The sequence below is a fragment of the Cyprinus carpio genome, chromosome B18, assembly GCF_018340385.1.
Source record: "Cyprinus carpio isolate SPL01 chromosome B18, ASM1834038v1, whole genome shotgun sequence".
Classification (NCBI taxonomy): domain Eukaryota; kingdom Metazoa; phylum Chordata; class Actinopteri; order Cypriniformes; family Cyprinidae; genus Cyprinus; species Cyprinus carpio.
In genome coordinates this window covers 16,597,713-16,613,068 of record NC_056614.1, presented here as the reverse complement: position 1 = coordinate 16,613,068, position 15,356 = coordinate 16,597,713, and the positions used below count along the sequence as shown (strand labels likewise).

Genomic DNA, 15,356 nt, shown 5'->3' with positions numbered 1-15,356 from the left:
GATTTTTTCACACAAAGAAAGTAAGTCATGTTTTGGAATGACATTAGCTGCTTAAATTCTAATGTTTCTGTTGTAAACATTCCATTCAAATCTTGTTTCTAATTCAGACGGACAACCCAAACTTCACTGTGGAAAAGAATGTTAAAGCAGCAGCGGGGAACCAAACTGGCACAGATATCAGTGTGACGGTGCATTTCGAACCTTGCCAGGTGGGAGACATCCAAAGCCTGCTCACCATCTCCTCAGACTTTGGAGGGGAGTACGTCTTCCCTCTGTATGGCACCTGCACCCCACCTAAAGCTCAGGGTCCCCTCATCATCAGCTCAGGTTCCAGTGTCTCGATTTCCTTTAAAAATGTCTTTCAACAGGCCACCACTTTCTCCTTCCAGGTGGACAACCCTGCCTTCACTGTCAAGGGTGCTGAGACTATTTTACCTCAAAAAACGCAGCACATACAGGTTATATTTGACAGCCCTCCTACGGGGTCCAGAGGCCCATGTCATGGAAAGCTGACAATCTCTTGCCCACGTATGGAGGGCCATGGACAAGGCATCTTCTGGGTTTACTACTTGAAAGGTTACTGTCCAGAGCTTCCTTCAGAGAAAAGAACATCATGAAGAAAGAACCATGCTGTTCTTTGGATAAAATAATTCATGGTAGTGGTTAAAAACGGCTTAAATTTAATTGAATATTGTTTTTTTTTTAAATATAGTAAGATTCTTGAGCAGTTACGTTCTTAATTAAAAAAAATAATAATTATTTATTTTTCATCAGATTTTCAGTTTTAAGAAATATGCTTTTTTTAAACAAAATACAAATTTATTGTAAATACTGAAAATGAACAGGAAAAAAATAAACATTTCTGCAGCACTCAAGTTTGCAGTTTGATTGAATCCCAGTCAATTATCAAGTTAACTGCTGTTGCTACTGGGTGCTCTTTTTTAGTCCACCAGGAGGTGCACTTGTTGCTACTATAGTACATCACCTTTAACATGTCCCATCTACTTAGGCATGATAGGAGGTACATTCCCTCTAGGTTCATGACTCAGATACAGATATTTGGCTGTGTGTGTGTGTGTGTGTGTGTGTGTGTATTTGTGTATACGTGTTGCTAGCGTTGTTTGTTTCATATTCATTTGCAGTATGAATGTGTGTGAAATCTCTTGCATTTATCTCTCATGCCAAGCCTTTCTGCATGCTTTTTGCATTTTCTAGCCATATTCAAATCTCAAATAGACAAAGTGGGTGGGTGAATGAATGCAGGGACAGGTTGATATTAGATGTTACTCTTGTTGTTATTGTTAACTAAAACTATTGAAAAAAATGTGATAATAGAAAAAACAAATATATTTTATTTTATTCTGCCTGCTTTATATAAAGTACAGTATTATACATTTAAAATATTTTAAAATATAGTTTAAATATATTTTATATATTTATTTTTATATTTATAGCCACCTAAGCAATATATATAAATGTATAAAAATATTAGCTTAGAGCTTTTAGTGTACAGAGTGACAGTCTATCTGTGTATCCAACCTCAGATGCACAGGAACCAGAATAACTGTTCAGTAGTTTCATTTCACCCCCTGCTCATTCCATGATATACCACTGAGTTTGTTTACGTGCTGAAAAGAGAGGCCTGTCACTGCTACGCACAAACTGGCTGAGCATGTCCAAAGACAAGGGATTACTGCTTGTTGTAATTACCTGAGCACCCTCTGTGGTGAAGAAGGAGTAACAGGTTGCTGTGAGTTGCCCTACATTAAAGAGATGCATCCAATCACTTTTTTTCTGTTTGCCTAAATGCCTCACTATAGGAACGCAAACTGTAGGGGGGTTGTACATGGTGCCAATTAAATAAAGGCCCTTTTAGTTGGGATGACTTAATCACCCCTCCTAAAGGGCAGGACCGGGGAGCCTTTCAGCAGTCTTTCAACTCACAAAGGTCATTTCAGACCGTTATAGAGACAGTAAGGTAATGAGGGATTTTCTAAGTGAAGGAGTACCCACCCCAAAAACTGTCAAGCTGCTGTTCTTTTCTGACATGATACAAATTCCCGATGTTGATCAAACAACAGACAAAAAACTGTATAGATGCTCCATCAACATGAATGGGTTTAGTGAGGTCAGACTTAAAGGGATACTCCACCCCAAAATGAACATTTTGTCATAATTCACTTACTCCCATGTTGTTCCAAACCTGTAAAAGCTTTGTTCGTCTTCAGAACACGATTTAAGATATTTTGGATGAAAACCGGGAGGCTTGTGACTGTCCCATTGACTGCCAAGTAAATTACACTGTCACGGTCCAGAAAAGTATGAACGACATCGTCAGAATAGTCCATCTGTTATCAGTGGTTCAACCGTAATGTTATGAAGTGATGCGAATACTTTTTGTATGCAAAGAAAACAAAAATAATGACTATATTCAACAATTCGTCTCTTCTGTATCTTTCCGCATCACTGTAGCATAACCATTTTGCAGAATATCCGCTATAGCAAGCAGCTTATGCTATTCTGTGTCAGCCACGACACAACAAGGATACATTTTCTATGTGTAGTTACGCTTTGATTTGAATGAAAACAGCGCATGTGTGCAGTGCGGCTGACACAGAAGAGCGTAAGTTACTTGCTCACCGGATGTTCTCCAAAATGGCGCTACAGTGATGTGGAGAGACACAGAGGTGAAGAATTGTTGAATAAAGTCGCTATTTTTGTTTTCTTCTCGTACAAAAAGTATTCTCGTCGCTTCATAACATTACAGTTGAACCATTGATGGAACTATTATGACTATTCTGACTTTCTCTTTCATACTTTTCTGGACCTTAACAGTGTAATTTACTTGGCAGTCTATGGGACAGTCTCAACCTCCCGGTTTTCATCCAAAATATCTTAAATCATGTTCCGAAGACGAACAAAGCTTTTACAGGTTTAGAACAACACGGGGGTAAGTGATTAATGACAAAATTTTCATTTTGGGGTGGAGTATCCCTTTAAGGCTTGAACTCTTAATTAGGTTAGGGAGTCTTAACAAATGTTTTTTTTTTCATACAAGTTTTTTTTTTTTTTTTGAGTAATAGTAGCGTGTATTTTTAACTGTCACCAAATGGAAGCAAGCAAAAGTCACATTTCCACTGCAATTCGGGCCGCTATGTTAATAAAGCATGACAAATACAGTCATATATGTATCACTTTAATAAAGATTTAACCATTACAAATATCACAAATGTATTGACAATTAACTGTGTCGGTTGTAGTTTGCACTGAATTGAACCGCAACAGATAACAGATATGGCTGATTATCTATATCTTGTATGTAGCTATAGTTCTGTATAGATGCACAATTACAATAAATAACCTATAGTAAAATGTATCAGCCACTGATACATTAATAATTGTATCTTTATGTATTGTAATTGTACATCTATGTAGATCTATAGCTAGTGTGGGATACTTGTATAAACGGATGTTATTGGGAGTTTTATTGTCTAGTACTACAGTTAGACTGTACAGATCTTACGAAAATAAAATTAGCCATGGTTTTATAGAAATAAAACAAAAAATCATAGTTAATTGGCCTATAGTTAAACCTGGTAACCACAAATTAACCATAGTTTTGCTACACTAACCAACCATGGTAGGCTATTTGTAAAATATGGTTATACAAATGGTAATCAATCTTCCAAAAAACAAAGCAAAGAAAACTTTTACTATAATAAAACCATGGTTACTTTTCGAAAGGGATATCCACGAATGGTAGCTCTAACTAACTACGACTGAGAGTTACTGTAGAAAACCAAAAATAGACCTAAACAACATTAGAACAGTTTATTTCACAAGTTATTGTCTGGGATCAATGGGCATTAACATTGATTCCTACTTTATTAGCTTCTCTCTGTCTGTCTCTAAAGTGCAAATAATGCTTTTCTAGTTCATTTTTCTGCGTCTGAGCTAAATGGATGGCAATTATTGAACTGCTCCAATTAGGTGTGACAGGAGGGGTGAGTTTTGGGATCTGCTGCTGATGTCATAGAGGAGGAGGGATCGCCCCCATAGCGCGCAGCATGAACGCTCCGCGGCAAAAGGATGTGTGAACAAGCAGCGCGCTACTGCAGGGACGGTGTCCACAAACTGCTCCACAAAGAACAAGCCAAACTCCGAGCACAGGACAGCAAAGACCAGCCCAAACCCGGGGCTCAGGACAGCGAGACAGCGACGGCTGCACAGTCCGGAAACAGCGGCACTCAGCCCGGTGGAATAGACGGGCTCGTCCGCTGGATAGTCACCAAGATGAGCGACAATAAAAGCATCTCTACTCGGGAATATGTGAAGGAGGAGGCGGCGGTGGCTCAGGAGCAGTTCTTTGCACCGGAGCCCCGAAAGGGCATCTCTGTCATTTTGGATGTAGGTTTTTGATATTTTATTAATGCATGTAGGCTATAAAGAAATATAATGCATGCACTTGCTTACAAACTTTATTTAATTGTCTTAATTAATTAATTAATTAATTAAACAACCCCAGAATGGTGTTGAGTAATCCCATAATTAGACAAAGAATATCACATTGATAACTCGCCAACCTTTGATACTCGAATTACAGCAATTATGCATTTTTGACATCGACCTACTTAACTTTTTATCCAATCCAACCATTTTGCATAATTTGACACTTAACTATCATCCCTGTGTAATCTAGCCTACTTTATTACACGGTTCTCTAGAGAACTCAATTCTGAATGGCTAATCGTGAACAATCAATTTTTGTATAATAACCGAAATTATAGCCTATATTTCGCCGTTGCCGTTGGCAACATACCGGCGTTTCTCTCGTGTGTCATCCGCGCACTGCATGGCTCGGTTCTTGGCGCCACCGTGCGACTCGAAAGGCTCGCTACGTTTGTCGTGTGTAATAAAAATGGCTTGTATTAATTTTAGTATAGGCCTACATTGTGAGCATACAACCTTTGATGGATGGCTAGAAGCTCAGAGAGTCCCCAAGCAAAAAACCAAAGATGTACAACGAACAGTAAAGGACTGTATAGACCTGGATGAGAAAGCTACAGTTGTATCTAAATCATAGATATATATAAAAACTGGTAATTTTAGTATAATACATTGTTGCAGTGTTATAATATAGCTATATGTAATAAACTGTTTTTCTTAGTGGATGCTTTAATATGATCTATAACTAACAATGTAGCCTAAACTCAAATCAATATTTTCTGCACAAATATTGATTATAATAAGTGGGATAATGTACATCCAGAAGGAGATTATTGCAAAATAACCTCGTTTAGGATGTGATAAAGTACTTACCGCCTTGATAGGACACGTACATTCACAGTCATATCGAAACACTGTTGAGCTTTTAGTATGTGCATTTATAATCAACCTATAACTATAAAATAATCTAAACATACTCTAGATTTTCTGGTATGAAACATCCAGCTGAACCTTTCAGCATCTTAAGGTTATACAACAGTTCTTTTGCTCTGATTTTAGGGCCGTATCTCCGAGAAGCATACTTGAACCTAAATAATTTATTGTGCTTTTCCTGTGAGCCTGGCAGTTATGCTTTGTGGTTGGCTGCTGTGGTGAGGTCTCAGCAGTATTGATTTAGTAGGTCAAAGTATTGCCTCAGTATTGTTCATCGGTGCTGGATAATTATGAGTATCCGATGGTCATACCTCTTGAGATTTCTGCGTTGCTTTTAGGGGGAGAAGTTAAAACATTTAAGAGAGTGATAAGTAGTTCAGTCCTAGACCCAGATTCAGTCTCAGGTAACCAGACTATAAAGTAGAGGGGACAAAAACTAATTAAAAACCTCAGAAAAAGACCAGAGGCACCCTAGTATAAATACAATAGTGAATGTGGGGAGGGGTTAAGCAGATAATGAGGTGCTGTAGATAATTTGTCTTTTATGGATAGTGAGCATGTGTACATGATTTCTCCCGGAGACTTTGGTACGGAGCGCAGGTGCTTGTAGGGGAATTGATTCCCCCAATGCTTTGTGAGAGAATTCCATTACTTAACTCAATCTATCTCTACCAAATAACACGTCTGCTGCCACGTCTGTTCCAGGATCAGCCATCAGCCCTGACCGAGCTTTGAAACTGCATTGGTGAACAACAGAGCCACCGAGCGCCATCCAGCATGCATTTGTAAAGACCCCGTTTGCATTTCAGAAAGCTTTCGATTCACCGGCTAGACCAGTTATGGATTCAGGGTGTGTTGAATTCTCTCAGCACGGCTTCCCCAAACCTGACAGTGAAAAGTGGAGCACTAACAAGCTGTCGTGAAGAAGGCTAAGTGTGTTTCGCGTTCACTATATTTCATTCTTACATCATCATGTCTCAGGTCCCAGACCTCATCTGGCTTGAGGGAGTAATTAAGCGGATTGAATGTTTTTTTTTTTGAACGTTTCTTTTCCGCTGGGGTTGAATGCTGTGCACATAATTACAGTAGGGCTCTTGTTCACGCTTTAAAAGTGAGGATGCTGGTTGTGTGAGAACAGATGATCAAATGGTCACCGCACATGACATTTACTAAAGACTTGATTGCACTATTGATTTGAACTTCAAAATACAAATATATTTGGCATTTGTTCAGCAAACTGGATTTGAGCCAAAGCATTGAGAATCAATCCAATTGACTTAGCAGGTCTAAATGTGAGTCCACATATTAGTGCCTATTAAACAAGTCCATTCGTTGAGTTACACTCTCTCCATTCTTTATAAATCTTTATCTCCCATTGACTAATACCTCATTCTCTCTTTCTTTGTTCCATCTTCTTTTGTCAACACAAAGAATATGTGTTAGTAAGAGTCTTTTAGCCTTCATGGGCCAAAGAGGAAAAAGTGTAATTGTTGTAAAGCAGAGCCTTTTTTTCCTGTGTTGTCTGGATTTGATTTGGTCCAGTTGCAGTATTTAATATGATTATTGTACTGGATAGATAGTAATTTGGTTCAATTGCTCTAGTTCTTCTTTGTTTTGTAGCTGGTTTCTCCTCAGTGTATTTTTCTAAGCAGTTTTTTTTTTGTATTCAAAGACATATTAACCATGAATATGAATATGTATTTTAACTGTAGTAATTATTTTGTTTCTCCCTGTCTTTTATCAACTTGTAGCTTTGTAGTTCACATAAGCACTTTAGATCTTTTGGTGACTGTCCCCTTTTCCTGTCCTACAGAAATATATCTTCTGAGGTCCAAACAAACTGGGTCACCTACATTAAGTGACTTCATATTGTCAGACCATACAAATGGTATTTAACAACCTCATACCTTTAGTGCATCCGCTTTATTCTCAAACACTTCAAGCAGACAATCACAATGAAGAAAGAGTGATGTAACTCCCAGCTAATGGTGGTTCTGTTCTTATTTTTTTTACAAATATTATTTAACATTATCAACTTCTCTTTTTACTTTTTAGGCCATTTGGCATCATCTGCTACTGTTACTGTGATCTAGTTTTGTATCCTGGTTCTCAGCTGGTTTTGCTTTTGTGTACATAATAATACTATCATGCCATATCATTAATAATCCTAACATTATGTCCAAAATAGGCCCAAAAGTTATTAACATGACATACACTAATATTCAAACATTTGGGGTCAGTAAGATTTTGTTTTTCTTGAAAGAAATTTATACTTTTGTTCATCAAGGACAAATTAATAGGTAAAAAATTATAGTAAAGACCTAAATTGTTCAATTTCAAATATGAAGAATTACAGTTTCTACAAAATTATTAAGCGGTATAATCTTTGTTATCTGTGATAATAATTAGAAATGATACAGCAAATCAGTATATAAGAATGATTTCTTAATGATTATGTGACACTGAAGACTGGAGTGACAGCTGCTGAAAATTTAGCATTGCCATCACAGGAATAAATTACATTTGAAAATATATTAAAATAGAAACAGTTATTTTAAATTAAAATAATAATTCACAATATTTGAATATTGTTTTTATTCAGATCTTCACTTTCACAACATAAATACACGCTAAAAGACTCATAAAAACACATGTAATACACAAAAATAATAATATAAAAATCATGATTAACATCTGGAAACAGGTTCCTACATTTTGTCAAATGTAGCTATGAAATATTTGATCTAATACTTTCTAAATTTAAGGCAGAGGTGAGCCCCACTGACCAAGTAGAATATTTCTACTGTATTTTTGATTAAGACTCAATGAGCATAAAATACTTTTTTCAAAAACATAAACAATACTACCGACCTCTAAGTTTTGATTCATATTCTGGGCAGCCAATTATAACACATTATTATCCTTGTTGCAGGTAAACCCCAATTTAATAGAATCTGATAATCCCACCCCAGAATGAAAATTTTGTCATTAATCACTTACCCCCATGTCGTTCCAAACCCGTATTTTTGTTTTCTTCGCATACAAAAAGTATTGTCGTTGCTTCATAACGTTACGGTTGAACCACTGATAGCAGATGGACTATTCTGACGATGTCATTCATACTTTTCTGGACCTTGACAGTGTATTTTATTTGGCAGTCTATGGGACAGTCTCAAGCCTAATTTTCATCCAAAATATCTTAAATTGTGTTCCGAAGATGAACAAAGACATTACGGTAATTGAACAACAAAAAATAAAATTATTAATGACAAAATGTTCATTTTGGAGTGGAGTAATTTGTAATCCTGTATATTTTTATTTATTTAAATATGCTTGGTTATATGGTTGGTTTTATTACTTGGGTTTTTTTTTTCTTTGCATTCCACAAAATCAGAGCAAAACAAATTTTTGGATCACGACCCACCAGTCGAGAACCGCTACTGGCGATTAATGCTGCAGACACTTTTGCTGTAAGATATAAAATGGCTAGGAAGATTGAATACCAATAGTGCTTCTCAAGCGCTTTGTAAAATACATTACAGTATTGATCGAACATGGCTAATGTCACTGTTCCCACATTCACTCTCCTCTTTAAATGGTTGAGAAATATGCGCTTAGTTGAAAAGAATGAAAAAATCCCATTGTTGTTCTACTGCAGATGTTTCAGTGGTTGTCCCGACATCCATTTATCCCTTCTGTGGGGCTTTTGTGTTTGTTCTGTGATGGTGAAGTATCCTGACAGGTGGAATGCTGTTAGCTGTCAGGATTGAATGAAGCAGCTGTTTCATCCAATCGAGAAGTGATTTAGACCGTCAACAGAAGGTGATCACTCTATTGAAGCAGATCAAATTGTGTGCTGTCAATATGGGATGTTTGACACACGCTCCCCCTTCGAGACACAAACATGCATGTCCAATAATAAACATGCACCTCTATTCTTGTTTGTGCAGCATGGACATCCAGATCTGATCACAACAATTCATGCTTCACTGTATTTATTTATTTAGAAAATGAGAAAGGCTGGATGGATCGACTGCTGTAAAATTAGCCTGTAGCTAGTAACGCTTCCCAGCACATTCTATTGAATGTGATTTTCCTCTGCTACTAGAGTCTTAAGTGGTCCATTTCACATCTGACTGGACCGTGTGATCAGGTTTCTCTTGCAGACTTAAGCACCTCACTCAATCTCTCACAAGTTCAACCAATATACAAACTTGCTTAGTCTTGATTAAAAAAAGGAACTTAAAGGTTGTAATGTCATTTGTGCTGGTGGTGTTCTGAATGCAATGTAAGGATTAATCATTGCAACATGTTAAGGGCCAAGATTTCATGCAATTGCAATGCAATCAGCCTATTTATAAAAACAATGTCTCCTTTAATAGCTTTTCTGAGTAGGCTGACTGACACTGAACTCTACAGAGAGGCGCTTTTTTAATTACTTCTATCCATCTTTTCTAGCATGTACTTCAGTTTTCTGCAGCCAGTGTCTAAAGATAATTGTTATGTACATTTAAGATTAGACAGCTGTTTAATAATAAGTTCAGTTCTGAAGTCAAACAGGTTTCTGTCAACAGTCAACTTTATTTAAGAGATTATACTGTAGAGAGTCCTAGAGACTTAGATTTGCAATTATAATGATATTGTGAATTAAAATGAATAATGATTTTTATTAATATATTGTATTTCTGTATCTGTGTATGATTTCAGATTTTCCGGAGAGCTGATAAGGATGGTGAGTTTAATCTAATGTATATCATGTCATCTTAAATCATTAATGTGAATGTGTTACTCAGACTCTGTTTTGAAATTCATGTTTCATTCATCTCGTCTGCACTAGAGCTCAAAAGTTTGAGGTTGGTAAGATTTTTTGATATTTTTGAAAGACGTTTCTTATGTTTGCCAAGGCTGCATTTATTTACTAAAAATACAGTAAAACAGTAATATTGTGAAATATTTTTACAATTTAAAATTCTATTTTAATATATATTAAAATGTAATTTATTCAAAGCTGAATTTTCAGCAGCAATTATTCCAGTCTTTAGTCACATGATCATTCTAGAATCATTCTAAATATGTCTTTACACAGCCAAGTTAAGGTTGCTCTCTGCCTGCTCAAAATTTTGTGTAAAGACACAACACCTCATAAAGGCCAGACTAAATTATGCCTGCTCTGTGTCGAAGTACGAAGTCGAATTGGTGTGTAAATGCATTCATGCCACCTCTGAGCAGCAATGCCACTTCAGAAGCACTTCTGTGCCACCTGTGCAGTGTAATAAGCTGATTTGCATTTATTTGAAATAGAGACCTTTTGTAACATCATAAATGTCTTTACCGTCATTTTCATCAAATTAATGTGTCTTTGCTGAATAAAAGTAATATTTTCTATCAAAAGAAAAAAATGACTTGACCCCAAATTTTGGACGGTGGTGTACAGTACATCATTTCATAAAATAAATACAGCTATTATAGCTTTACACTGAAGATCTTGACCATCTGTCCTCACACGTTTCTGACAGCTGAAAAGACAGATCGGGAAGAAACATTCCAGGAAAGGCAATAGAAATGTACTGCCTTTTGCATAATCTTTTAAATAATTCCCATTTGTGAGGCTTATTAAAAGTTTAGGGGTTTTTTTTGTTCTCAGATGCCTAACCAGTATGATTTCTGCATGGTATTATATTAGTAAAATATCATCTGCTAGGAAAATATTTTTTTTCCTATATTGTAATGCAAATTAAATTGCAGCAAAAAATTCAGATGTATTTGCTAATTGATTTTAGATTAGTGTCATCATGCAAATTAGCCTCTTTATCCATATTCAAACCCTGTGTCCGAAGAACAATTATGATTATGAAGAAAGGATCTGTTAAATATTTTGCACTGCACAAATTCATGTATGAGAAGATGCATATTACTCTACAGTACATTTCATCCAGTTGTATTGTAATGTATTTTCTGTATGATTTCCGTTTGCCTTGAGGTCTTGTCTGTCATTATCCTGGTCTCATCATTATCTCATCACTGTCATTATCCTGGTCTCATACAGTCTAAATTTTGGATTGAGATGAAATGTACATGTAACATTTTTTCTTTATTTTAGCTTTTTAAGAGGAAAACTCCACTCTGTGAAACTAGCTCTTGTACCTGGCCTTAAAAGAGAGTTGATACAAATAGCAGAGAGAGAAAACCTGCAACAAACCTGGTTAAAAGGAGTAGTGGCTATTTGATGTGTGGTTCTAGTGCAATTTGTGTTATTTTTAAACTACTCCCAGGGGAGCAGCTTGGTGACAGTTTTAATGAGAGAGAGAGAAAGCGAGAGGGTGGGGGAGAAAGAAAAAGCAAGAGTCGGGACCACAGGAGATGGGTGCCATGTTTTCCAACTCTTTGGTTTTCAATCACAAAAATGTCTAACAAGAAACAGAGCACAGCGGGCTAATTTGCCTCCAGCATTCAGAGCTAGACTCCTAGAAGTGAAACATTATCATCCTCTTTCTTTTTGAAGAACGCTGCATGCATAAAAGAGACGGTTCTTTGCAAAAATGAATATTTTATCATCATTTACTCAACCTAATGTAATTTTAAACCTATACAACTTTATTTTTTTCCTTTGAACACAAAATAGAAATGTTCTCATTTCTGACAGTTTAATGTGGCCACATCTGTCAAGCAACTCTATAATATAATATAATATAATATAATATAATAAACTATGGGTCAAAAGTTTGGAATAATTAAGATTTTTAAATGTTTTTGAATATGTCGACCAAGACTGCATTTATTTAATTAAAAACACAGTAAAAATTGGTAATATTCTGAAATATGATTACAATTTATAATATTTACTCCAGTCTTCAGCGTCATGTTGTTCTGAAATCATTTTAACTTGTTTTTTTGTTTTTTATTAGCAATGTTAAAAAATTGTTGTGTTGCTAAATATGTTTGTAGAAAACATGATAAACTGATATTCAAAAGTTAGGAGTAATATTTAGAAAAAATTCTGAAAATATTCAGTGAGGATTGATCAAAAGTGACAATAAAGACATTTATAATGTTACAAAAGGTTTCTATCTCAAATAAACTGTTTTCAACATTGATAATATTAAGAACTATAATTAATATTTAATTACCAATAATAACATAATAATTGAGCACAAAATCAGCATATTTGAATGATTCCTATAGGGTCATGTGACACTGAAGACTGGAGTAATTGCTGCTGAAAATTCAGCTTTACGTCACAGGAATAAATGTAATACATTAAAACAGAAAACAGTTATTTTAATTTACAATAATATTTTGCAATATCATTGAAACAAAAAAATCTAGTGTAAACAAAACAATAAATATTATAAAAAAAAACAAATAATTAAAAAATATTATAAATAAAAGTACTTTATATGACTGATGCACATATCAACGCCTTGTACATTTTGAAACAATATGGTTTGTGAATAATGACAATTTAAATTTGTAAATGGACTTCCTTTGAAATCATGGTTTATGGATCAATTTATCTTCCAGAGTAAACCATCATACTGAGCACAAACAACACACAGAGTGTCATGCCACCCTGCCGCATGTCTCTTACTGCAGAAGTGATTGGTTACATCATGTGTGTGGAGCAGGCAGAGAGAATCATTAGTGTCTGTTTTATAGAGGAAATGACATGCTCTTTTGGCCTAAGAGCCTTTATGCAAGCTTGGTGTGGCAGGCTCATCCTCCTGCTTTTTGATTACCTGGTCTGTGACCATACATCTGCAAGGGCTGTTGACATGAGAGCAGACTGGCAGAGACCTGCATGACCCACCGCCTTATCTGCATCTGCAGTTCGCCCTCCAAACCATATCACTCAGTTTAAGGGAGAGAAAGAGTGGTACGGGTACATGTAATGGAAATTTAATTGGTTCTATCAGCTGTTTTAAATTCTGTGCTGTTTCTCTGTGCAGTATTTTTTACATCAAAAGAAATCACAGGGGCAGAGAGAGCAAAAGCGCTGCAGAAAAAAAGAGCCAGCTATTGGCTACTAGAATGAAACATTTAGAAGCCAAATGACTTTTTCGTTGACATATTAAAGAACCTCTTTATGCAGTAATGAATGGGAAGTGTATATATAGGCTAGAGCTATTTAAGAACAATGGGAAAAAAAATAAGTATAGAAATAATTTTCTTTCAAAAATTGCTAGTAAATTTCACAAGCAATAACAAGGAACAGCAAATAACAAACTGGTTGCAACATTACCCAAACCTCACAGTCAATTCAACCTTACAACTAGGCCTAATACTGTATGCAAAACAAATACATTTTTCAAAAATATTTATATATGATATTTGAAATATATTTTTGTCAGCTGAACCCTTTTCATATAAAATATTTACAGCGATTTTAGTTTAACAACACAATTGGATGTCCACTGATGTTGGTTAATTGTCATATGATATGCAGGTATATGTGTTTTATTTCAATTTTCTTTCATTTTTTATGATTTTTATGATTTAAGACTCATAGGCCCGCTTTCACAGACAGGGCTTAGATTAGGCCAGTACTAGGCCATAGTTAAATTAGGATTTTAAAGCAATTTTTATTAACATGGCTTAGAAAAAGCATTACTGGTGTGCATCTTGAGACAAAACAAGGGCACTGACATATTCCAAGATCAATCAGTGCAAGTTTCTTTCAGTTCAGACTTTAGTTGGGGACTATAGGCTTAAGCCTTGTCTGTGAAACCGGGGGATAGTTTTTAGCTTTAGACTCTGATTACAATCCTTCAGAAGACATCAAACATGTTTGATATTTTGAGGCAATTTCAGAACAAATGTTGATTTCATTTGTCACGTATCTTCTAGCAACAAAGCAAATGTTTGAGTTTGTTGCATTCGGAGCAACTTAATAGAGTATGATCCTCAGTTGTTTAGTGTATGAGACCCAGTTTTTTCTTTAACGATTTACAAAGTCAGAAAGTGTATGATGCCTAGTGTTTTAAAATCTATTTAGATTGTAAAAGTTGTGCAGTGTATTACAGCCTTGTTTTAAACTGACTCCTGAGCGAACGAGTTTGAGGTTGTGAATCCTTTTTATTGATTAATTAAAAAGAATTCAGTTCATAAGAGCCAATTTCTCCAAATCAGACATTCCTCTGGTGTTTCAAGATGAAGCAGAAAGTCGGAGAGAGAGTTTGTATACAGTATTTAATTATCACGCTTAGATTTCACTGAAACCACTAATTTGTGGGTTTGAATGTATAAATACAAGCTCCTCTCCTCTCTAGTACTTTCCCTCTCTCTGCTCTAGATTTGCGGGTTCTCACTGGCAGTAAATGAGTGTTTATGTGTGTGCTCACTGAAAATAAACATGCTGACAGCAGCCTCCTGCACAGCACGCAAGCATCAAGACGACCCTTCTCTAGATCTTATGAATCATTAAAGTTGTAAAAAGGCCTTGATGGGTAAATAATGTCTCAGGTTAGTTTTCAGTCCTGAATATTCCTGGTGATAATCTTGTAGATGTTCCAGTATGTTTACTGGAAAGTGTTGTGTACTGCTAAATAGTAAAGTCTTGAAGGATTTGCTGATGAGAATGTGGATTTGTTTTACTTTAGTTTAATGCTTAGTGCAGTCCTGCATAACCTCATTAAGAGTAGAGCTTTTGGACACCAAATGTCTGTATCCTCCAGGGGCCGACACTGAAGCTATCTCCACAAAGAACAGCAACACATGTTGTCTCTTCTTTGGATCAATAGATGCATATTGCATGGTGCTCTTTGATATTTCATCATACTTTACTTGTTTGTGTGGATGAGCAGCTTTGTCTTTATGCAAAAACAAGGAGAACGCATGTGCCATTTAGTGTGATTTAAGCTTCAGTTAGTTCAGTATTATGTTTATTTGGTCCCACCCAGAGTGCTTTATTAAATTACATTAACTTTTGTACTGTTTGTTCCAGTGTTATTACTGTTAACTAAAACTAGAATTAAAACTGA

At 35.8% G+C, this 15,356-nt stretch overlaps 2 protein-coding genes across 6 annotated transcripts in view; both read left to right on the top strand.

Moving 5' to 3' along the window:
- The window catches only part of hydin (HYDIN axonemal central pair apparatus protein), a 64,668-nt gene extending 63,909 nt beyond the window's left edge, over nt 1-759 (top strand). For all 4 annotated transcript variants that reach the window (XM_042744058.1, XM_042744056.1, XM_042744057.1 and 1 more), the window contains exon 81: nt 108-759. In XM_042744058.1, the coding sequence (XP_042599992.1) occupies nt 108-617 (510 nt within the window). In that variant the 3' untranslated portion in view covers nt 618-759. The remainder of the gene's footprint in view (nt 1-107) is intronic.
- Nucleotides 760-4,032: 3,273 nt separating this feature from the next.
- Nucleotides 4,033-15,356, top strand: part of LOC109109318 (N-terminal EF-hand calcium-binding protein 2) — a 92,412-nt gene continuing 81,088 nt past the window's right edge. Inside the window, exons 1-2 of one of the 2 annotated variants that reach the window (XM_042744054.1) lie at nt 4,033-4,407; nt 10,087-10,111. In XM_042744054.1, the coding sequence (XP_042599988.1) occupies nt 4,090-4,407; nt 10,087-10,111 (343 nt within the window). In that variant the 5' untranslated portion in view covers nt 4,033-4,089. The remainder of the gene's footprint in view (nt 4,408-10,086; nt 10,112-15,356) is intronic. The other variant, XM_042744053.1, reaches the window with a different exon arrangement.